We start from the raw sequence: 24,299 nt of genomic DNA, 5'->3' as shown, positions 1-24,299 counted from the left end.
TAACACATGGGACTGCTCACTTAAGTGCATTTTTTAATTTTTTTTTTTCAAAATGAAGTACAGGCTTATTTCAGTTTCAGTTCCAGAACACTGCAATAAAGGGAATATCACAATAAAGCAAATATTGCAATAAAGTGAAGTCAAACGAATTTTTTAGTTTCCCAGTGCCTATAAATTATGTTTACACTACACTGCAGTCTATAAGTGTGCAACAGCATATGTTGTAAAAAATGTACATATTACCTTAATTTAAAAATCCTTTATTGCTAAAAGATGCTAGCCATCCCTGAGCTTTCAGTGAGATGTAGTCACTGATCACGATCACCGCATCAAATGTAACAGGCACATTGTGAGTGCACAATGAAAAAGTTTGAAATGTGAGAATTACCAAAATGTGGCACAGAGACACAAAGTGAGCAAATGCTGTTGGAAAAATGGTGCTGATAAATTTGAACCATGCTGGGTTGCCACAAGCATTCACCTTGTAAAAAAAAATGCAATATGTGTGAAATGCAATGAAATGGGATATGCTTATATAGCTTAGTTTCCTATTGTTGTTTATTACAAACTTAGCGACTTAAAGCTACACAAATTTATCATCTTACAGTTTGAATGTCAGAAGTCCAAAAATGGACTTTACAGGGCTAAAATCAAGAAGTTGGCAGGGCTGTGTTCCTTCTGGAGGCTCCAGGGGATAATCTATTCTTTGCTGTTCCTAGCTTCTAGAGGCTGTCTCCATTCTTTGGCTTATGAGCCAGGCACTCTAACCCTGGCCTCTGTCATCATATCTTCTTTTTCTGATTTTGACCTTCCTGCCTCCCTCTTGTAAGAATGCTTATGATCACATTTAGGTAGGATAATCCAGGAGAATCTTCCCAACTCAAGATCTGTAACTTACTTACATCAGCAAAGTCCTATGCCTTCAAAGGTACCACCCACACAAGTTTGGGGATTAGGAGCATCTTGGGTGGGGGGAAGGGAGGTGCATTATTCTGCCTGCCAAGAGGTATAAGTTACATACATTAAAATGCATGGATCTTGAGGGCATGGTTCTTTGAATTTTGACAGATATGTACGTGTCACTCATGTGACCCACATGTTAATTGGACTACAAAAGATTTCCCCTTACCCAAAAGTTCCCTCCTGCCACATCCAAAATAGCAACTGCTATTCTGCTATTCTGAATGCTATCACTACAGGTTGGTTGCAACTGTTTTTGAGCTCCATAGAAATGGAATCATAAAGGATTCTGGTTTCTTTCACTCAGCATAATGTTTTTGAGATTCATCCATGATATGTGCGTATCAGTAATTTTTTCCTTTTTGTGGCCAAGTGGTACTCCATTGTTTGTTTATCCATTCCCCACAACACACACACACACACACACACACACATATTTCCCAGCTCTGTCTGCTAAGAGAGTTCAGATACATTAACACCCCAGTAGTAATGAGTACTCCTGGAACATGAACACCATTATCCACTGAAAGAAAGCAAGCCTGCTCAGAGAAATGGTTAATTCAGGGCTGGATCAGGGAAAGTAGAAAAAAATATAAATAGTGCACAAGTGTAAGGATGTGCTCAAAAAGATACAGGAGTCAGTTTGAAGGGGTACCTCCTGGCTAAATCTGAGATAATCTGAGCATCAAAATAATAATGATAGTAAGGATTTTTATAACTTATCAAGTAAAGAACGAATGAGTCTATAACAATGTAATCAGTTAAATGAACAATAAATAAATAAGAAAAAAGCTAATCATAAATGTAGAAGGAATGATAGAATTAGAAAATCACCATTTGGCAGCTGTCATAGTAATTATTGATTCAGGCAAAAATCATGAATATACATGATAAAACTACTGGGTAAATGTTTAAGGAATAATGAGGTATTTACATAATCTCACAATATCCTCTTCAAGATACACATTAATTACTAAAGTCAATGCAGTGGAAACACCTTTTTAACCAACTGACCAATATTATCATTGCCAAGATTTGGAATAACCAATAGCATTAGGCTCCTGACATGATCCACTAAGAAGAATTCAACATCATTTCAGTGATAGTCTCACCAAATGTGCATAACCTGAATCTAATCATGACACAAACTGATATTAGGGTACATTCTATGAAATAACTTGCTTATATACTTAAAAGCTGTTATTATCAAGAGGTTCAGGAACACACACACACACACACACACACACTCCTTCAGGAACTGTCCCAGATTAAAGGACACTAATGAGATATGACAAACTAGATGTACTCAATGATCTTGGATTTTCTACTGTTAGAGGGGACATCATTGTGGCAAATTGGCAAAATATGAATAAAGTCTTTGGATTAGATGAGAGTATGGAATCAGTGTTAACTTTGTAACTCTGACAACAGCTCTGTGGATACGTTAGAGAATTCCTTGTTTTCAGGAAATACTAACATTTAGGGATAAAGAAGCATCGCACCAGCAACTTATTCTCAATTGTTTAATTATACACACATTTTTCGTGCATATATGAAATATGTACCTACTAATATGTATATATTAAAATACATATTAATTATTATTTATATTATTATATTATTATATATTATTATTGATATTATTATTAATACATATTAATTATATATTAAAATACACAACACATACATTTCTTTTTTGTCAATGCAGCCCTTTGAGTTAGATTTACGTGACGTCAACGTGGCATAGCTGGGAGTCTATTCCAGAATAGGTAATGATCAAAACCCCTATTTTGCATCATAAATGTTTTCTAAACTTACATCCAAGTGACTTGTATTTATGATAATATTGTTCGAATATTTTAAGGATCCGTATTTGAAGACCCTTCTCTTAGGATCTTACCAACTCAATTTTGCACTTACCACCTCAATTTCTTTTTTTTTTTTTTAATTATTTATTTATTTATTTATTTTACCACCTCAATTTCTAACCAGTGTGTGAACTTCCACTGAATAAAACTTTTGAGTACAATTGTTTTAATTGGTTACCTTAGCATTATATCTAAACCATTAATAAAGAGGTTTATGCAATTATTTGTTCATTCTCATGCAAGGGAGGGGAAGGCCTTTATCTAAGCCACACTTCAACAGAGCCAGTCTCAGAGTCATAAAAAGCAGCATTCTGACTACCACTTAATGTTGACCTAAAATCTCTAAACCATCTGGCCCCAGACACTTCTCTGACTTGTCCTGCTCCCTTTCTCCTGCCATCTCCTTCCTCATCTGCTTCAGCATCCAAAGGGCTCCTTGCTGTTCCTGAAGCATAACAGACATGCTCTTGCCTTAGAACTTTTATTGGGGCTGCTCCTTATGCTTGGAAGGCTCTTCACACCCACATTTTTTTATTTTTTATTTTTTAATTGAAGTATAATTAACATATAGTGTTATATTTCTTTCAGATGTTATGCAAATCAAAACCATAAAAAGATATCCCCTTACACCTGTCAAAAAGACCAGATCCACTCCCACACCTTCATGGCTCATTTCTAAGTCTCTGCTTGAATGTGAGCTTTACAAGGAAGCCTTCCCTTACCTTCCTGCTTTCAATTTAAATGGTAGTCCTCACCTTACCCCTCAATACTCTATCCCCCTTCCTTGATTGTTTTTTCTCTACAGTACTTATCACCTAATAAGTGATAATTTACTTATTTATTTTATTCTTTTTCTCCTCTGGCTGGAATGAACACTCTATGATTTTTGTCTGTTTTATTGATTGCTGAATGTCCAGCACCAAGAACCCCATGTGCCTCCCAGTAGCTGCTGAGAAAAAAAAACAAGGAGTAGCCCCTGACAATAGGAGCTGGCTTGGCACTGGCAACCAGGCCATGTTACTCTCCTCTTGGACATAAATGATCTCAGAATACCAACCACCGACTGGTTACTCTGAAACGAACCAAATCATTTTACAATTTTGTTTAAGGACAAACAAGTTCCCTATGCCACCCACAAAGTAACAAACACTTCTTCTCTTGGCTAAAATAACTACTGCTTCTTCACCAGTGATATTTTTTTTTTCCATTCTTGTCTCCTATCCTTTAAGGTGAGGTTTACTGGTTGATTTCTACCAAATCATAGAAATCAGGGGTACCTCCTCAACAGAATCCCATCTAGAGAAAACCCAGCTTTCCTGGATCCTCCTGCCAACTGCCCAATCAAAGCCCAAATCCTATAATAGGTTCTTTCTAAAGCCTCCTTCCTGAGACATGCCATGCTGTGTTCTTCCTTATTGCAGAAAGTACTAAACCTAATGTGTTCAACTATGGGTGTGTCCCTGGTGGCCTTTGGCTAAATGGTGTTGACAGTGCCCAGAAAATATTTGTTGAAGGAAGGAAGGAAGAAGTTTGGGCTATCCTATGACTATAATGTTTTTAACCCAACATTCACTGATTGAATCCATTGCCATCTACTCAAGACTTAAGTATTCCTAATTTAATGGGAGCTCTAAGCTATTTATCTCTACCTTATAAGGTTCACTTAATCAAGTTCTTATTGAAATTTAGTTTTAATCCAGTCTCTCTCCAGAACTGGTAGTTACAAATCTATGAAAAAAAATAGACCAAAAGTTGCCTGTCCACTTATTCAGGGTATAAAGGTATCCTGGCCTTTCCTTTATCTGACATGAGTTCACACTGCTTGGAAAAGATAGCACCAAAATAAATGTCCCCCAAAGTAAATGGTAGAGATTGAGCACACACACACACACACACACACACATACACACACACACACTCACACACTGCACCTATTCATTCTATCAGCTTCAAAGTTTAGGTATTCTGAATCCTGTGCTCTGCAGTTGGGATCTACACTCTGACCGTTATGACAATTATAATTATAGGAAGTTACATATATATTCAAAGCTTATTTGATTACTAATTATGTACCTGCTATTTACAATACAGGAATTATTGTTAACACAATGAAGTATAAAGCCATTGTCCATTTACTCAAGGAGCTCAGAACGTGCATGAGGAGATGCCAGGTCCTATCCTATGATACGGTGAAAGGATTTCAATTTTCATTTATCCATGACATATGAACACAAAAATAAGGGCTTTAATTCACCTCATCCGCATCAAAGAAAGTACATTCTTCTCTAAGCTCTAAGGGGGAAAATATCCTGCTCCTTGTCTCTCCTTAATCCTGCCCTGGCAGATATGTTGGTACAAGTGTTGACAGCCTGTGCACATGGTCAACCAAACATATGCCTAAGAATAGCACAGGAAAGGATATTCTTGACTAGAGTTAGTGACAATCACTGCATTCTCAAGAAAAGGCTCTGGGGGTTGTCTCACCATACTTATGCAAAGAGCAAACTGGATTTATGTCCTCAAAATTTTCAAGAGGTTCTCAATATGTGCTGATTGCTTGATTCATGTCAATGGGATAAGGTCATCTCAGGGTCATCTGGATGAAAAAGCACTTATTATCTATCTCCATTAAGTCCTATGCTGTATTATAATGCAGAGCAAACAGGTTTTCTGCAACTTGGAAATCTATGACAGTAACCCAGAACACTGATATGGACAAGTTAAACAGAATACAGACAGCTGAGCAAATATTAAAGAAGTCTGTGAATTAATAAATAATATTAACATTTTGTACAAGTAGAGTGAGTACATAAGTTTAACTGGGAATGTTGGCAGGAAACCATAAGGAATGTACACTTGGCCTAGATAAGGCCATGGAGAATTCACAACTTTTTCACTAATTAATCATCATGCAATCTAGCAGGCTGAAAAATAAATCTGATTTTCCCACACCATGTTCTAGACCTGGTTTGGAGACTTGGAATTTCCCCAAACAGTCAAGGTCCTGGGAGCATTCTCAGAAGATGTCAATTATTCGTTCATTGGCTAAGGACAATAACTCTAGCAGCTCTAAACTCTTTCTATATTAATTTTATTCATCTATATACCAACTAATATTTCAATTTTCTTCTTTGCTTCAATCAAGCAATCAATAAGAAATAATATTTGCAGAGCACGCTATAATTAAAGAAGTACTTTTTCCCTGCATATCCCTTTTGAGATATGAACTTCACAACACATATGGTGAAGAGAATATTATTAATGTACTCATTTTACAGAGGTACAGAGGACTGAAGTAAATTTCCTATATACTAGAGGTACAAATGCTTCATAATATTTCCTTGTAAGATATTTTAAGATTAAACTTGTAACTTGGGGTGTCTGGATGACTCAAGTCAGTGAAGCATCTGACTCTTGATTTCATCTCAGGTAATGATATCATGGTCTTAGGGTCTGCTTGAGTATCTCTCTCCCTCTTCCTCTGCTCTTTCCTCTGTTCTTTCTCTCTTCATAAATAAATAAAATCTTAAAAAAAAAAAAAAAGACTAGGGATGCCTGGGTGGCTCAGTGGTTGAGCATCTCTGCCTTTGGCTCAGGGTTTGATCCCACTGTTCCAGGACTGAGTCTCACATTGGGCTTCCTGCATGGAGCCTCCCTCTGCCTATGTCTCTGCCTCTCTCTCTGTGTATGTCCCTCATGAATAAATAAATAAATAAAAATCTTAAAAATAAATAAAATTTTAAAAAGATTAAACTTATAACAGATAGCAAGTACTTTCAAAATCTTATTAAAATATAAGTAAGATATATCTATCAATCAACATAAATTATCTAGTGTTAGTAGATGGTAAGTCCAATGCTAAATACCTATAATCTGAATTATGTAATTGTCTCTGGCTGCAAAGAGTTTACATCCCACTTAAAAGGCAAGTTTGTGAGTGTCCTGTAAACACGTAGAGAAATAAAGAATAATGAGAACTGGCCTAGTCAGGGAAGAGGCTCAGCCAAGATGAAACACAAGTGAAAATGGGAAGGATGCCATGGTTGTGGCTCAGAAGAAGCAAGGGCAGTGGGGAGAGGGTAAAGGAGCCTGTGACAAAGCAAGAGTGTATTCATGTGGAAATCAGGAAAGTAGTCAGAGATGTGGGAAATTTGTTTATCTACCATCCAGCAGAGGGTCTTAAATATAAGAAGCGCTTAGGAAAGAAAAAGATGGAAAGAGAAGCTGAGTCTCAAGCAGTGAACATTCTCTAGTCTATCAATCAAATAATCACTGCTTTTCTTGTAGAAGGCAGAAATTTCTTCCCAGTACTTCCCCAAGAAAGTAGAACTGTCAGCACAAGTTCCTATTTTGTCAGTTCAAACATTTTCTGATTCTATGACAAAGGCAGTCATTGAAAATTTTGAATAGGAATTTTAATCTAATTTGAATTGAATTGAAATTTAATTTTAAAAGCAAAATCATTCTGGCTGTTATGTGGCTTTAGCAAGAATGAAGAGAGAGTGATGTTGGTGAATATAGCTAGAACTCAGGTGCATGGGGCAGGTAAAGGAAAGTGAGACCCAGTAGGGAAGTTTCCAATGAGAAGAGCAAAATGTTCACAATTACAGGGGTACCTAGCTGGCTCAGTCAGTAGAGCATGCAAATCGTGATCTTGGGGTTGTGAATTCGAGTCCCACATTGGGTCTAGAGATTGCTTAAAAAATAAAACCCTAAAAAAATAATAAAAGAGTAATTACATAGCTCAAATTGTGAGCATGTGATGATTGATAAGATGATAAAGGGAGGAAGATGAAAAAGGGAGAAAATTATGTCATATTTTACTCCATGATTTAAAATCAGAGGGACTCTGAGGACATATTATTAGTGACAGAAATAAAGATGAGGGGCACCTGGGTGGCTCAGGGGTCGAGTGCCTGCCTTTGGCTCAGGTCTGATCCTGGGGTCCTGGGATCGAGTCCCACTTCAGGCTCCCCGTAGTGAGCCTGCTTCTCCCTCTGCCTATGTCTCTGCCTCTCTGTCTCTCATGAATAAATAAATAAAATCCTAAAACAAAAAATAAATAGAAATGGGTGTCAACAAGGTAATAGAATAATAGGAGAATATTTTTCCTTCATCCCCTCTGATGTGAATGTGGAACAGCAGTTGATGTTTGGGCTTTTTTTTTTTTTTTTTTAAGATTTTATTTATTTATTCATGAGAGACACAGAGAGAGAGAGAGAGAGAGAGAGAGAGAGGGAGAGAGAGTCACAAAAACAGGCAGAGGGAGAAGCAGGTTCCATGGAGGGAAACAGATGTGGGACTCGATCTGTGGGACTCCAGGATCAAGCCCTGGGCAGAAGGCAGGGTCTAAACCGCTGAGCCACTCAGGCGTCCCGGGTCTTTTTTAATTGTTTTTTCTAAGCAGTTTTTTATCCTTGTCCTTTTTTGGAAAAGAGGACTTTCTAGCAAAGAAGATGGAAGAAAATGCCTGGAGGTTAAATTATGTGGGCAGTGTGGACTTTTCCAGAACCCTGACCTCAAACTGAGCTGAGGATTGAATTCAACTCAGTTCCAGAAATGAGCTGAGGGTGGGTGGACGCTAGGGGAAACAGAATGGCACAATTTGATGCAGGGGCAGGAACATGAAGCCACTTCCCTGCTACCCAGTGGGAGCATGCCTGGGGTTGGTACTTAATACACAGGACCTTTTCCTTTTCTGCAATGCAATCACCAATCACCTCTACCTCCAAATACATCAATCCAGCCTCCTAAAGTCAGTCATAGAGAAAGAGAACAGTGTAACTTAGGAAAAGAAGGGATGTTTCAAAGTGTTTTTGCAAAGGCACGTTTCCCAGCAGATTATTACCTGGTGGGCCTCCTAAAAACGAATACTAGCATTGAGATGATCTGCCCTGGATGGGGTTTCTTTCCTTTTGCTTTGTCAGGGCAAGAAAAAGGGAGAGCGAGTTCCACTCCGGTTTCCACGAATATGGCCCTGTTCCATCTAAGTTCCAAAAAAATACTTCGAACGCAGTCCAGCTGTTGTATGTTGGTATCACTGTGTTCAATTCAAATTTTCTAAATAAAACAAAGAGCGAGAAAGAGCTTTAACACATTACAAACTCTTAAATGTGTGTTCTTTGGTACATATTTTGGCTCCCAAAAAGGGGGAGGAGGGACGCGGGTTCGTAGCCTTGACTTAACGTCCAGCCCAGGTGTTACCTAAGTTCTCTTAACTTCAACAGCCACCTGCACGTTTAAATCTTGCTCCACAGCGAACTACGTTTCCCGAGAGCACACGTCGAAAGAGGACCTTGAAGTGCATGCTGGGAACTGTAGTCCGGAGGTGACTTTCTTGTCTTCCCGGCCCTGGACTCACGCCCCGATTCCGGGACGGTCGAACGCAGGATCTACCAATTAGCTGGGGCCATGTCGGTGAGGCCGTGGTCCAATCGGGAAAGCCGGTGTGGGAACCTCGCAAAGTGATTGGTCAATGCTTGACCCCGGGGGCGTGGCAACGAAGTGGGCGGGAAGACTGCGGCGATTGGGCACAGCGCCCGGGGCGGCGGGCGGGGATTGGCTCCGCACTAGGGCAGGGAGGCCTGGGAAGGGGCGGAGGAAGGCGACCAGAGCAGGAAGAGCAGCGGCGAGGCGGCGGCGGTGCCTGAGTCGGTGGTGGCAGAGGCGAAGGCGACAGCTCCAAGGGGTGGCAGCGGCCGCGCGAGCAGGATGCGGGTCCGAGTTGGGCTGACGCTGCTGCTCTGTGCGGTGCTGCTGGGCTCGGCCTCGGCGTCCTCGGGTCAGTATCCGCCCCCTCGGGCTGGAGAGGCCGGGAGCCACCGCCCCCCCCCCCCCCCCCCGGCCTCCATCCCGGGGCAGGGCCGCGGGGGCTCGGGCTGGAGACTCTCACTTTCTCTGGTCACACCTCGCACTGGCCTGTCAGTCGCTGTCGTTCCTCGGGCTTTGGCTGGCCTGGGCGAGAGGGGGTGTTGAGGGAGCTAGAGAGGGGCGGCAGGGAAGGGGCGGCCACCCCGCCCACACCTCTGCTCACTTAACAAACTTTACGCGACGCCCCGCGAATGGGGACCGGACTCTGGGACCGAATCCCGACAGCTGGCCGAGATCCACAGTGACACCCCAGCCGTGCTGGAACTTCCTCAACTCTCGCACCGCTTCTGTGCTTGGGATTTGTAAGTGAACTGATGGACACACCTGGGGTTACCCCTGAGCGGAGCCAGGTCCATCCAAACCGGGATGTTGACAGTGGTTTGATGGATTTGCTTAGCACCCGAGGTGGCCCCTTGCCTCTTTGTTTAAAAAAATGAAGACGTCTGATGTGATTGTGTCCACTCTCTACCCCCTTTTAAGCAAATATCCCCGAGGAAGTGGTGTTTATCGCTGTCACGGGGTTTCTGAGTTGCCCCGTGCTTGTTGACAGAAACTTTGTGATTTTTTTTTTTTTTTTTGAGAAAACCTGGGTCCGTATACATTCTTAAAATGGATAGCAGCTGATTTTCTTTCTTTCTTTCTTTCTTTCTTTCTTTTTTTTTTTTGTATATGCGTGTGCTTTTGAGTTGATTTTCCCAGGTAGATTAATACTATGGTTCTGAAATGTATTTTTTTCTTTTTTAAGACTTCAGTCTGCCGACATCTGAAAACTTCTATTTTGAAAGTGTTGATAAAAAAAAATTTTTTAAAAAGCACTTAGTGTTTTTAAATGTTGGTAAAGAAACAATTAGTACAATAAAGCTTTTGAATTTTAATCAGTTTGGTTAACAAGACAGCTGTTCTGTGGCTTTAAATTTTTTTGGAACAAGGCAGGGTATAAATGTCAACTCCTTTTTTTTTTTTTTCCCTTCCACAGAAAATTTCCCAGATGGTTATTTGAATCCCCAAATTATCTGTCCTAGTTGTAAGTCAATGCTATAACGTCATTCTGTTTCTAAAATAAGAGGTCTAAACCTAAAATTCTATCCATATTGTGGTTTGAGATACCATTTCAAAAGCAACAAGCATATGCTAGTTACTTTACTGCCAACATCATGCTTTGGTCTGCCTTCCCCCTTTTTAGTGATGGTTTGTATTCATGACCACATCTTCAAAACTCTCCATAACTCTTGAAGCACTGCTACCAATTATTTGACCAAAGGAAGTATGAAAGGAAACTGTTGAGTGTAATGGATAGAGTACCTGATGGACCATAGACCACTTGCATCAGAATTCCTTAGGAATTTGTTAAACATGCAGCTTTAGGTCGGGAACAGGTCAGGGTATCTCTAGTTCAACAAGCTTCACAAGTAATTCTTCACACTATAGTGTGAAACTAAAATATGATTCAATTTGCATAATTTAAAGAAAATTAAAGCCCTCAACACTTTCCTGCATCTTCTGGTAACTAGATTTCATATACCAAAGAACTTCATGTCGGTGTAGATGGTACTTGAAGAAGTCATTTAATCAACAGTTGGACTCTCTCAGCATGTTGTAATAGAAGATTATTCATACCAAAGTGTTAAATCTTTGGATTGTGTTGATATTAGCAGAGGACTGGGTTTGAGAAATGTCTCTTCTGATTTCCACCGTAGTTCACCTGTGCTGAAGCCTTTCTCTGGCAGAGGCAGGACCCATACTTAGCCTGAACGAAAACAGTAGAGATGTGCCTGCTGACAGGTGATAAAGGCACTACTGTGCTCACACGAAGTGCAGTTACGGTAAAGCACTTATGTGAGGTAAAGCTTTAGAAACAGTACATGGATTTTCAGTTGACTTTTTTTACTCATTAAATTGCATATTTATACAGAAAGTCAGCCTGATTATTAGTTTAGATTTAAAGATTTGCTTCTATTTAAAAATCAAGTCCTGGGCCATAATTTTGCTTTGACTTAAAGTTTAAATATTAATGGTTACCCAAGGGAAGTTGTATTTATTACCAGGTGTGCATTTATTACCAGGTATAATTCCCAGCCAATGAAGGGAATCTTGACTCCATCACTGTTAGTAGCTATTATTTCATATCTTGCTTTAGAGGCATATAAAAATATGACACTTTTATTGGAAAAGTTTTCTTTTTCCTGTGCATAAAGGAGAAGACTAAAAGTATATTTCTCCATTTTCTCAGTGATGAAAGATGTTATAATTTTTCTTTTTTATTCTTTATATATTTTTTAAATTTTTTATTTAAATACAATTTGCCAACATATAGTATAACACCCAGTGCTCATCCCATCAGGTGCCCTCCTTAGTGCCCGTCACTTAGTCACCCCAACCCTCCCACCCTCTTCCCCTTCCACAACCCTTTGTTTGTTTCCCAGAGTTTGGAGTCTTTCATGGTTTTTGTCTCTCTCTAATTTTTCCCCACTCAGTTTCCCTCCTTTCCCTTATAGCCCCCTTCACTATTTCTTATATTCCACATATGTATAATTTTTCTCACTTAGAAATACATGTTGTCTTATTTTCAGCAGGAGGAGACAAATGGTTTGCTTTTTTTTCTTTATGCCGGTGTTACAGAATCTTTTAAATTAGGTCCTCTGCTAAGTATTTCAGGTAATAGTTCTATTATCAGATATTCAAAGAGTAAATTTCAGATTGCAGACAGTATTTAATTTCATTGTCCTTTTGTTCCTTAAAACATTATTGTGAGTCAATAGGGAAGATGGTGGTATTCTCTTTTGGCAGGTTGAGAAACAGGAGGCTGACCAACCTTGCTATATTGAACCACGTGTATACAATTAATATGTAATGAAGCCAAGGTTTGAATTTAGCTCTCCAGGCTTCAATTTTGGAGTAATTAAAAATCAGTATTTTAGGATCTGCATAGATTCATAGATTCAGTGGTAAAGCACAGAATGGGATGTCTGCTCTCTTCAAACTCTTAGGACTTCTGTGTTTGAAGGTCTGTCAATTTGGTTTACGTGACAAATTGGAAAATGAATTTGTGTTGATTACTTTTCCCTGAAATAATATCCTTGGTACTTTTTTGCAGTTGAGCTGATATAATAAAAATGAAAGTTGATCTTTTTCAAAGGAAGTTTTACAGTTACTAAAGTAATATAAACCGTTATATTTTGGATGTGATGCTGTTGAATGAGAATTATTTTGCATTTTTTCTTTGTGTCTATTCTGCTAAAAGCATTATTTTTATTTACACATAACTATTTATACATGACTATATTTATACATATACATACATGAATTTTTCTTCACGTCTGTATTCTGCTAAAAGCATTATTATTTTCTTTTTATATATATATATAGGACTTTGTTACCTACTTCCTATCGGAAGTTTCTTGATTATAAGCAACTTCTATAAAAGTGTTCTTGTGAATGAATATATCAGTTTGAAAGAGAAAATAGCTTATGCTTTAAGACTACCATCTGGAGTAGACTTTCCCGGTTTAGTAAATGAGAAAGAATTCTCTTATTTACCAGTAACATTAGTATATATTCCTAGTTTGAAGAGAGAAGAGACAGAAGCATGATGCAATTCATGTGAAATAACCCTGTTGCAGGTTTCCAGGTCTCTTGGAGTTCAAAAACACATTTTGCTACTTGAATGTCTAATAGCTTGTAACATCTCAAATGTACATGTTTTAAAATTTATTTATAGGTACTGCTTTATATACCTATTAGCTACATGTGTAATCTGTTGTGAGAGACAAGGTACTAAATTTCATGATTTAGTGATTAGTAATTTAAGAGTTCTGGCTCATCTAAAGTTTGGGGATATACTGTATACATTTATACATTTAATGTCTGCTCTTGATAGACTAGTTAATGTTTGTGATTATTTAAACACATCCACACGTAAAACTTTGATATATAATAGAGATGAATTTTTTTCCTGTATCCAAAGGTTTACTGAGAATGGAATTTGAACTGTCTGTAAGAATTTGGGCTTTGGGTAAAACTTGTGAAGAAATCAGCACTATGAATGATTGTTAATTAACTGCCATCACTACTTAAATGTTATGGGTACCATGGGACTAATACCTGCTGTACCCTTGATTTCCCATGCATCAGAAATAAACATATTTGGAAGGTAGCTTAAAAGTAGTAAATGTGAAAGCAGCTTAAATGTTCTTTGAATTGACAGCACTTTTCTTATATGGCAAAACCTCACTGGTAGACTAGTTTTCTCAAATATTCAAAAGAAACAAATGCTATGAAATAGTGTTGTGTATTTACACATAATGAGTTGGTTATACTTCTTAAAGTTAGCTCACTACTTTGATAATACAAATTCCAAAGGGTGTTTTTCTTATGCTTGAAAGAGTTACAAGTTATGAATAATATTTAGGATGTAGCCATATGAAGTAAAGTTAAATGGCAACTCAACACCAAATTTTCTGGCAAAAAGCACATGGTTTTATAGCATTTTGTCTACTGGTTAATTTCTCATATAGCTGATGAACTTATAACTGAAGCCCACTCCTGTATAAATCAGATAATTTTAAGAATAAGAAGGAAACCTAGAGATCATTTGGCAGTTGTTGTTTTTAAACTGGCCAGGAATACAATGACCAAGCATTTACACATGGACATTATGTTCAATGTGTTTGTATAAGATCAGGGAAAAGAATAACAAGTCCAGAATAGAAGTAATAGCAGAAAAACAGAATAGTAGAAGGACTATTAACATAATTGGACAAAGCCAAAGCAGCAGATATGAATTTGGAAGAAAGGTGTAACCAGGGGCTGAAGTTATTATTCATTGAATATGAGATATTGATTACTTAATAGGTCTCATATGAGTGAGTACATGATGGTATGGTGCTACTTTTTACTTTTATCTGGTTAACTCTTCAGTAGAGTAGAACACAAATCCTAAATATCTTAGTCTAGCAACTCTCTCACATGATAGTAATTGTTAGTGTCTATCTTTTGTAGTCTTTGTGAACAATAAAATGCTAATCACTAAAATAAGCTAAGTGACTCCAGATTCTAAGCAAAGGAAAAGAATAGGTGGAACCCTGAACCACAAAATCAAATATTTATTTTTATAAGTTTAGTAACTCAGTAGTAGACTAAATGTGAACAGTTTTGGATGGTATCTGAAGAAGTGTCTGGTGGTAGTGGTAGTGGTGGGTCTTCCTATACATAAGACAGGTGAAGTTAGTGTTTTCCCTGGGAAAAGAGGAAGAACCACCCCATCTGGCCCCTTGTTTTCCTTTTACCTAATCTTTTCTGAACAGTTGTTGAATGCAACCAATTTTTAGATAATTCTAGATATATTTATCAAGTGTTTAATTATTATTTGTTGTATTTATCAAGTGTTTTAACAATATCTGTGATTTCCTAACAAGAAGGATGACAAAATTGTTTTAAAATCTCTTTACAGATGAAGAAGGCAGTCAGGATGAAACCTTAGATTCCAAGGTGTGTACTAAAATTTGCCTTGACCAGTATTTGATGCCCAATTTAAAAGCATGAATTATTTGTCTTAGAATAGGAAATCCTATTCCCCTGTTCCCCTTTTGGGCAACAGAATTGGATTAAGAGAAAAAAAAAGAAAAGAAAAATGTAGCTGGTATCAATACACTAGTTCTTCTGGGGTTGGGGGGAAATAACTGACCTGTAGGAAAATAATAACTATTTTTATTCAGAATGTTAGTTGTTAGGTTTAGTTTTAACTTGAATGTGCTGTGTATGTAGGAGCCTAAAGGCAATAACATTTTTACTGCCTAGTGAGAGATCAATTTTATTCCTATGTTTTTAGTTTAATTTTGAAGACTTAACCTCTGCTATTTGTTTTCACTTATATCAATTTTTATAAATCTGTTGAGCTAATGCATTTAAATTGGTTGATTCAGTGAATAACACTTTTTTATCCAAGGAGACCATTCAGTTATGATTTCTGATCTCTAGATTTGAGGGAATATAGATAAGAAACAAAGTTGTAGCACAGGGCTTTCATAGTGGAAGTATAAGCTATGTTGGGAGTTTATAGGGGACCCTAATCCAGGCCTCGGGAGTTAAGGAATGCTTCCTGGGGGAAATAACATCTACGTTGAAATTGGAAGAAAGAATCAGGTTAGGCAAGTGATGAAAGCATGTGATAAACACATACCAGAGTTTAGAGAGATGAGCAAGTATGGCACATTCACAGCTGAAGGAGATATATCTGGATTAGTAAAAGTAATCAGATTAGGTTGGAGACAGTCCTGATACTATTTGAAAACTAAAAATACTTTATATTCTCAGACTCCTTTGCCATCAGATGAGTCGGTAAAGGACCACAGCACAGCGGGCAGAGTAGTTGCTGGGCAAATATTTCTTGATTCAGAAGAATCAGAATTAGAATCACCTATTCAAGAAGAGGAAGATAGCCTCAGGAGCCAAGAAGGGGAAAGTGTCACAGAAGAAATCAGCTTTCTAGAATCTGCGAATTCAGAAAACAAGGACTACGAAGAGCCAACAAAAGTACGGAAACAAGGTAGTCTGGACATTTTCCTTGCTTTTGCCTAACTTAGGAAGGAGACAACTGAAATCTTAAACTAGTGTACAAAGATGCAGAAGTCTGGTCTTATTGATTATGAAGCACATGTAATGTGTAGAATATAGTATGACTTCCTAGAAAATTTTTTTAAGATTTTATTTATTTATTCATAAGAGACAGAGAGAGAGAGAGAGAGAGAGAGAGAGAGGCAGAGACACAGACAGAGAGAGGGAGAAGCAGGCTCCATGCGGGGAGCCTGAACGTGGGACTCGATCCCAGGTCTCCAGGATCACGCCCAGGGCTAAAGGCAGCGCTAAACCACTGAGCCACCCGGGCTGCCCCCTAGATTTTTATATGCCAGTTATTCACTTAACAGATTTGACCCAAGTTATGTAAGCTGAATTTAATCATCAAAATTGCATTTGTACTATAGTAATATCCTAACATCCTCTTTTCATACTCTAGTATGTAATTATCTGCCCAAGTGGTACACAAAATGTAAACTCAAGGATGATAGTCTAATATGCTACCCTGGTTATTTTCAGACTTATGTTAGGATTTTTACTGCATTAACCTTCTCAATCTCCCTAGGAAATTGATATAGTTGTTTATCTAACATAAGCTTTGATCCCCTTTCTAACTTTTTACCTTCTTGACACTCTATTTTTAAATTTAAAACTTCTCTTTCTCACAATAGAGTGTGCTAAATACCTATCCTTCTAAAAATTAATTATTAATCCACTCCGCCCTGTTTCACCAACCTTCTGTCCTTTGTTTATTATTTCAAAGATCACCCACTTAGTATTCTGTTACTGCCACTTTTGGAAATTGATTAAGATTTTACCTTTCAAAAATACAATTTTTTTCAAAAGTAGAGTTTTTTTTATTACAAATATCCATGCCAATGAATAGATAAATCATGTCTAAAAAAATTAAAAGTACCTTAATCCCATCAGCTAGACATCATAGCTATTAACATCATGAAGAAAACTCTTTCAGGCTCTTTTCTAAATGTATAGTTTTAAGAAGACTAAATTGGATATATTTATATATATCTTTTTACAGCCCGTATTTTGTGCTTAACAGTTTATCTTGAACATTTTCCCAATCATTAGTATTATTTTACAATTTGATAGTTATTGGCTATCAAAAATTTTACAGGTGGGGCAGCTGGCTGCTTCATTTGGAGAAGCATGCGACTCTTGATCTTAGGGTCATGAGTCCAAGCCCCATGGTGGGCATAAAGATTACTTAAATAAATAAAACTTTTTTAAAATTTACATATAAATATACCATAAGTTAGAAATAGATTGCTTACTATGTTTTTTTTTCTGTGATATCATTTTAGATGTACCTTTGTGCATACCTATGAAAATTTTCTCAGTTTTTTAAAGTAAATTTGCTGACTGAATGTAAAATTTTAAAAGACATTTGATCCCATACTGTTAAATTATTCTTCAGAAAAGTAATTCTGTTTACTTCATTTGAAACAACTCCTTTTCCTGTGCCTCAGCCAATTATGTATTACCATTTTTAAATTTTTGCGAAATACTATAGTTTAATTCATTCTTTTTAATTTTTTTATGAAGGAGACTTCAAAACATGCACAGAGTGGAGGGTATAATGACCCTCTGTGCCCATCATCCAGGGTCAGTAGCCATTCACATTCTCTCTTGCTGCATCTCTGCCACCCCATACACATCTTCTTTTTGCTTTCCTAGAGTATTTATAGCAGATTCCACATTATTTCACCTGTGCACATATCTCTAAAAGTGTCTTTTTTTTTCCCCCAACGAAATGACAATGGTATTTTAACACCCAGCAAAATTAGCTATGATTCCTTAATCATCCAGTCTCTCTGCAGTGTTCCCTGTGTTTCAAATATCTTTTTAGAATCGATTTGTTTAAACCAGTATCCACACTAAGATCTTTGGTTTCTCTTTATCTGTAAAAGTTCTCTTTTGTTTTTTATTTCATTTTATTTGTTAAAATAATGTCCCTTGTGCTATACAATCTCCCACATTCTGGATCAAGCTGGTCATATCCTTGTCATTGGACTTCTTCCACCATCTGCTATTTAGTCCGTATGCTGGAAGTTAACTCTAGAGGCTGAGGTATAGATGTAGCTGTTTTTTTGTTTTTGTTTTTAAGATTTTATTTATTTATGCATGAGAGGCATAGGGAGAGAGAGAGGCAGAGACACAGGCAGAGGGAGAAGCAGGCTTCTTGCAGGGATCCTGGCATGGGACTCGATCCTGGGTCTCCAGGATTCCACCCTGAGCTGAAGGCGGCGCCAAACCACTGAGCCACCGGGGCTGCCCTGTAGCTCTGTTTTTTTATTGAGACTATCTCATAGAGTGTTGTGTACTTCCTATGACATTACATCCAGAGGCATAAAGGATCTGGTTTGTCCCACTTCTGGTAATTGATCAGTGAAGCTGGGGCCTGTCAGCCTGATCCAGCCATTCAGAGTACCCTCACTGATCTTTCACCTAGAAGTTTTGACAACCATTTGTTGGCTGGGTCCATTATTTCTCTAGGAATTGCAAAGTGATGGCTTTCTAGTGTATAATTCCTCCGGCATGTGTTACCTAGGATTCTTTTATAAAGACAAACTTTGCCTTTATCGATTACTTGTTTGTTCTGAAACACAGTCCTTACAGGCAGGATAAATGGTTCTTTCCCTTGAAATATTTTCAAATAATTTGATGCCCTAGCAACCTCCAAAGGAGTCCAGTAAGTACATGTTTGTTTGTTTGTTTCTGTTTGCTTCTGAGCATAATTCCAGATCCATGGGTTTCACGTATATTTGCTTCACACAGTTGCAGTCCTTCTTTTTCATTGCTCAGTTATCCCATTATTGCATACTGAGAGTCCCTTCAAGTCCATTCTTTTGTTCTTTTGACTAATCATAGGTGACTTTTAAACTTTTTTTTCTTTAGGCAAGATGGGACATCTTAAATTCATCTTTTACATTTCCTAATCCAGAAATGAATCAGCCATTTCTAAAAAAAAACAAAAACAAAAAACAAAACAAAAAAAACACCTAGATTCCTTTAAGTGTGAAATTGTATTTAGACACTACAATCTAGGCATCAGTCTAGACATCAGGGACATGCATTGCAACTGAGTTGTCAGTACTGGTAGCTCTTAAAGTATCATTCATCCTAGTTCTTCCAGTTCAAATTAAATACTGTGAGAAAACCCAATGGGTCAGATTGACAAACTGTGGACTCTAAAGAATCAGAGATCTGGGCAGCTCGGGTGGCTCAGCGGTTTAGCGCTGCCTTCAGCCCAGGGCCTGATCCTGGAGACCCGGGAGCGAGTCCCATGTCAGGCTCCCTGCATGGAGCCTGCTTCTCCCTCTGCCTGTGTCTCTGCCCCTCTCTCTCTCTCTCTCTCTCTCTCTCTCTCTCTCTCTCTGTGTCTCTCATGAGTAATTAAATAAAATCTAAAAAAAAAAAAAAATCAGAGATCTTAGTACCAAACTTGACTAATATTTTTAGGGATATAGGTGAAGTGTTGAGAAATCTGTGACTGCCAGCACTACTCCCAGGTCCTGCTTGCCTCAATGAGGATGTACCCTGGCCCAGATTTTAACATATGAGGCCTCTAAACGATGCATATGGAATGTCACTTCGTGAAAGGGAGCTGTTTCCATTATGAAACCTCTCCACTTTATTCTCTGATAATTGCATAGTTTGTGTGATATTTTCTAGGAAGTCATTTGTCATAAATATATACCTCCCGGGTTTATGTATCGTGAGCATTCTAGACACACAACATACATCCTGCTAAAGCATTCCATAGGTAAGGAGGACCCTCCTGGTAGTAAATACCTTTAGTGTGTCTGCCAGAAAGTCTTTGGTCAGCATATTTCTAACATGATTCTAACACATCACCTCTCTGTTTATGTATAACATAAATTACATAAGCATGGCTTTGTGTGCAGTCCCAACTACATTAGAACTGGGCAGTATGAAATTTAACTTCTAGACTTTTTCCTTTTTTGGCCTCTCATCCTTATCTCTGCCAAATTGATCTTCCTAAAACCCAAAATCCATAGCTTCCCTATATGCAACCCTTTATTATCTCCTCATTTGCCTGTGAAATGAAGCACAAACTCCTTAGCATGATTCCCAAAAGCTTCCACGTGCAGCATGCCTGCTGTCCTCTGTACCTTCATCTCCTGCATCTCTGCCCAGGACCCTCTTGCAGCTATATCAGACCCTTCACCAATCTTCAAATACACCATGCAGTTTATGCCTCTAGGTCTTTGTACAAGTTCTTCCTGCTGCTTGAATTACCTTCCTCACCCCCTTGCCCGAGTTAATTGTATTTCTACTTATCTTTAAAGATGAACGTAAGTTTCTCCTTTTTGAAGCAGATCTGACCACCCAAGGGCAGTTGAAGAGTCTCATGTCTGTAAGAACTTCCTGCTTGGTGTCCCTGGTCTCCTCCTTTCCCCCTTATGTCAGTTCTCTTAGCAGCCAGACAACTTTTCCTTTCTGTTTACAGCTTCCAGTGGCTTCCTATCACATTCAGAATAAAGTCCAAAAAGGCCTTACATGATCAAGCCCCTCTGACTTCATCATCTGCCACTCACATGACTTCAGCCACACTTGCCTTCTTGCTGTTTGTTGACTATTTCATACTTACTTCCATCTGTGTCTGGGATTCCCAGGACCACACCTCCAGCTTGATGATTCTCTGTGAGACTAACAGGACTGAGCATGTAGTCATACGTACAGCTATGAGTTATTACAGCAAAAGAACACAAAGCAAAATCAGTAAAGAGAAAGGTGCATGGGTGAAGTCTTGGGAAAACCAGATATAAGCTTCCAAAGGTCCACCTCCTGGGGAGTCACACAGAAGGTATTTAATTTACCCAGCAATAGGTTGTGACAACATGTGTGACATCCTGCCTACCAGGAGCACTGATTAGAGACCTAATATCTGGAGTCGTTTTAGGGGCCTAGTCATGCTTATTAGCACATACCAAAATTTCAGACTTACAGAAGGAAAGCAGGTGTTCACCATAAACCATATTGTTTGTACAGTTGGGATGAGTCCCTCATAACAGGGTAGTGGGAACTCTTCCAAAATCTTAAGTTCCCAGTCTCTAGCCAAGGGCTAACCTAATACACCTTTTCAAGGACAGAAGTTTAAGCCTGCTATGTGAACTCTTCTCTGCACAGTCTACTCCCTGGTCATTGGCCATCTTGTCTTTACAGCACAGTTACTCTCAGTAAGACCCAGACAATAGGGATCCCTGGGTGGCGCAGCGGTTTGGCGCCTGCCTTTGGCCCAGGGCGCGATCCTGGAGACTCGGGATCGAATCACACATCAGGCTCCCGGTGCATGGAGCCTGCTTCTCCCTCTGCCTATGTCTCTGCCTCTCTCTCTCTCACACTGTGTGCCTATCATAAATAAATAAAAATTTTAAAAAATTTTTAAAAATTAAAAAAAAAAAAAGACCCAGACAATAAAGAGTGGCCAATCTGCAATACTGATTTCAATTATGAGTCCTGGACTTAGCCAATTAACAAATCCCGTTAATCATAAAGGCCTGCCTTAGCCAGATGGCTTCTTCCTTAAATATCTATATTAATTTTTTTACCTAGGCATAAGCCATCAATTCTATCCCAGCACAACTGGCCAGTAAGTTGAAATTGAGGTGGTGTTGTGATAGTCAGGGAGCACGTTAAAAATACAGTCCCAGAGGGCACATGTGGTAGCCCTAGAAACAAAGAGTTTACCATCATTGGGGCACCCCAAGCAAGACATATGTTAGGCAGGATAATGTGGCCTTCTACCATGGCCATCTTGTCCTTGAGTTTCCAGTCCAAGTAATTTAGTTCAGTTTTTAGTTTCAGAGAGACTGCCACATAGTTCCAAGCAGTTTTGTTGTCCATGACACCAGTTCATCCACCTCATGAGTGTGGACAACAAACATCTGGAGGTTTTCTGCATGGTAAGTGCAGAGGCTGAGCCACCTCCTGCTGCCTCATAGCCCTGTCTGGTATGAGCACAGGCTCCTCAATCTGAATCACTCTCAATAGCTTCGAAAGGTACATGGAGAGTTTTCCTTTGGGAACGGGAAGAAGCTTCCAGAAATAGTTTCAAAAACCAAACATCGTAATTCCTTTTTCCTTCACTGGTGCCTCTCCAGGTGCAGGGGGCTTCAGTTTCTTTCCCTTGGTTGTTACAAAATCAGTGTTTCTATTCAGTAATCATAATTTTATATTTTCTCAGTCATCCCCTACCCTCATCCAATCCTTTTGCTTGAAGGGATTCTGTATGAGGAGCAAAATATCTTCACAGAAAAGCATTTTTATACAGCTGAGCCAGAAAAACATCATGTTCAAAAATTGGTCAGGACACAAATCCTGAATTTTCAAAAAAATTTCAAAGTGGGGTTATGTAACCTCGCACCCCTTTCACCCTGATCACTTATCCAGTAAGCAATCTGGAAAAGATCATTCCCTCTCTAAGGACAACTGCATTGAATAATCAGATGGCACTAAGATGTATGCAGGAGAGAGAGAGATGAGGGAAGCAGTCAGGTAATCAGTCCCTTGTTGGAGATGGCAGCTCATGAGGAGAGCCAGACACAAGTTAAGACCTGTTCCACAGGGGCCAGGAGTCCCTCTGTCGTTCGAACTGTCAGGAGCAAATAAAGGGTCACAGTCCCTGTGATGTATCTTCTCCCAAATTACAGCTTCAGACGATTGTTAAAAATATGGTTAGCCTCTGTAGCAGAAATACAGAACCAGTCAGCAGCTTGACTTCCGACGGTCCCATCAAAGAACAGCCCTGTCCTGTGACCATTTGTGTGTGACTCAGACAGTCCAGCCAGGCATTCACAATTTTTCTCACAGTATGGGGCCTCCAGGGAGGTGGCTTAATGTACAGAGGTCAGAGTCTGATATCTGTTTGTTGAGCCTGTGCCTGCTCTCGGTTTGGTCCAGCTCACATGGAGGCAGGAAGCCTATGCCAGACAGCATCACGTTTTAGCTTAAAATCAAGTCCAAGCAAATATGATCTATGAATTCAGGATTTTTAGAAAGCCAGGGGCTTTTTTTTTTTTCCAGCAGCAAAGGCAAGATGCTGGAGGGCCATAACATCCAAGTGGTATGTGAGGCTGTCCTACGCCTTTGTCTTGTCAGCCTTTGGGCTCCCACTTGCATATGCAAGCTTGCCCTGTCTCTCGCTCTGTTTCTCTCTCCCTGTCTCCACACACATATATGCCCATCAGGCTCTAAGGTCAGTACTCTACCTTCAGAAGCCAACTAAAACCTCTGTAGGACTCCAAAAGTGTGTTTCCATCTGTAGATTACATCTGTCCTCTTGTCTCCTTTTTTACAGGCTGCACTAAGCAAACATCCATATCTTCCATAGCAAAACCCAGCAATTACAGAGGCTTGTTCTGTACTCAAGAGTTTCAATTCTAACCCGCCCACTGGCGGCAAAAAGCAAGGAAGTTTGTCCCACTAACACATTTCTTTTTTGCAGCTTCCCCTGATCAGGATGATTCCTCAGGCATGTAAGCATTTAACATTATCAATTTTTATCATGCATGCATTTGCAATAACCAGGAAATACAAAGCCACTAAAAGAATTACTTTTTTTTTCTTATTGCAAATTTACTGGAACTGCCAGGAAGTAAATTCAGTATTTACATGTTAACTTTACAGCTGCCAGGGAAGATCCTGGCTGGAATGCAGGGGAGGAAGGGGGAGTGGGGGAGGCCATTGCAGCAGCAGCTAGACTGAAAAAAAAAAAAAAAAAAAAAAAAAAAAAACCTCCTGGAGAGCAGGCTTCTTCTCTTTTCTTTCTGCTTTATCTAAAATTTTACTCCAGCCCTAGTGATGTGGGAAACAAAGGCAAAAGAAAAATTAAATTTCCTTACTACTTACAGCCCATTGACAAGTCCTTGAAACAGGCAGAGTGACATTCTTCTAGGAACTCAGCTGCCTCAATGTTCATACTTTGCTAAGGGCAAAAGGCAATCTTAGCCTGACCCCCAGAATCCTATAAGTCTACTTAACATA

General features: G+C 38.9%; 1 protein-coding gene across 2 annotated transcripts in view; it reads left to right on the top strand.

The window, feature by feature from the left end:
* Positions 1–9,354: 9,354 nt before the first annotated feature.
* SEL1L (SEL1L adaptor subunit of SYVN1 ubiquitin ligase) overlaps positions 9,355–24,299 on the top strand; it is a 57,537-nt gene continuing 42,592 nt past the window's right edge. The window contains exons 1-3 of one of the 2 annotated variants that reach the window (XM_072762177.1): positions 9,355–9,609; positions 15,148–15,185; positions 16,011–16,242. In XM_072762177.1, coding sequence (XP_072618278.1) covers positions 9,540–9,609; positions 15,148–15,185; positions 16,011–16,242 — 340 coding nt within the window. In that variant the 5' untranslated portion in view covers positions 9,355–9,539. The remainder of the gene's footprint in view (positions 9,610–15,147; positions 15,186–16,010; positions 16,243–24,299) is intronic. The other variant, XM_072762178.1, reaches the window with a different exon arrangement.

The sequence above is a fragment of the Vulpes vulpes genome, chromosome 6, assembly GCF_048418805.1.
Source record: "Vulpes vulpes isolate BD-2025 chromosome 6, VulVul3, whole genome shotgun sequence".
Classification (NCBI taxonomy): Eukaryota; Metazoa; Chordata; class Mammalia; order Carnivora; family Canidae; genus Vulpes; species Vulpes vulpes.
Note: the sequence above shows the minus strand (reverse complement) of the source record. Positions and strands in the feature narration are given on the sequence as shown.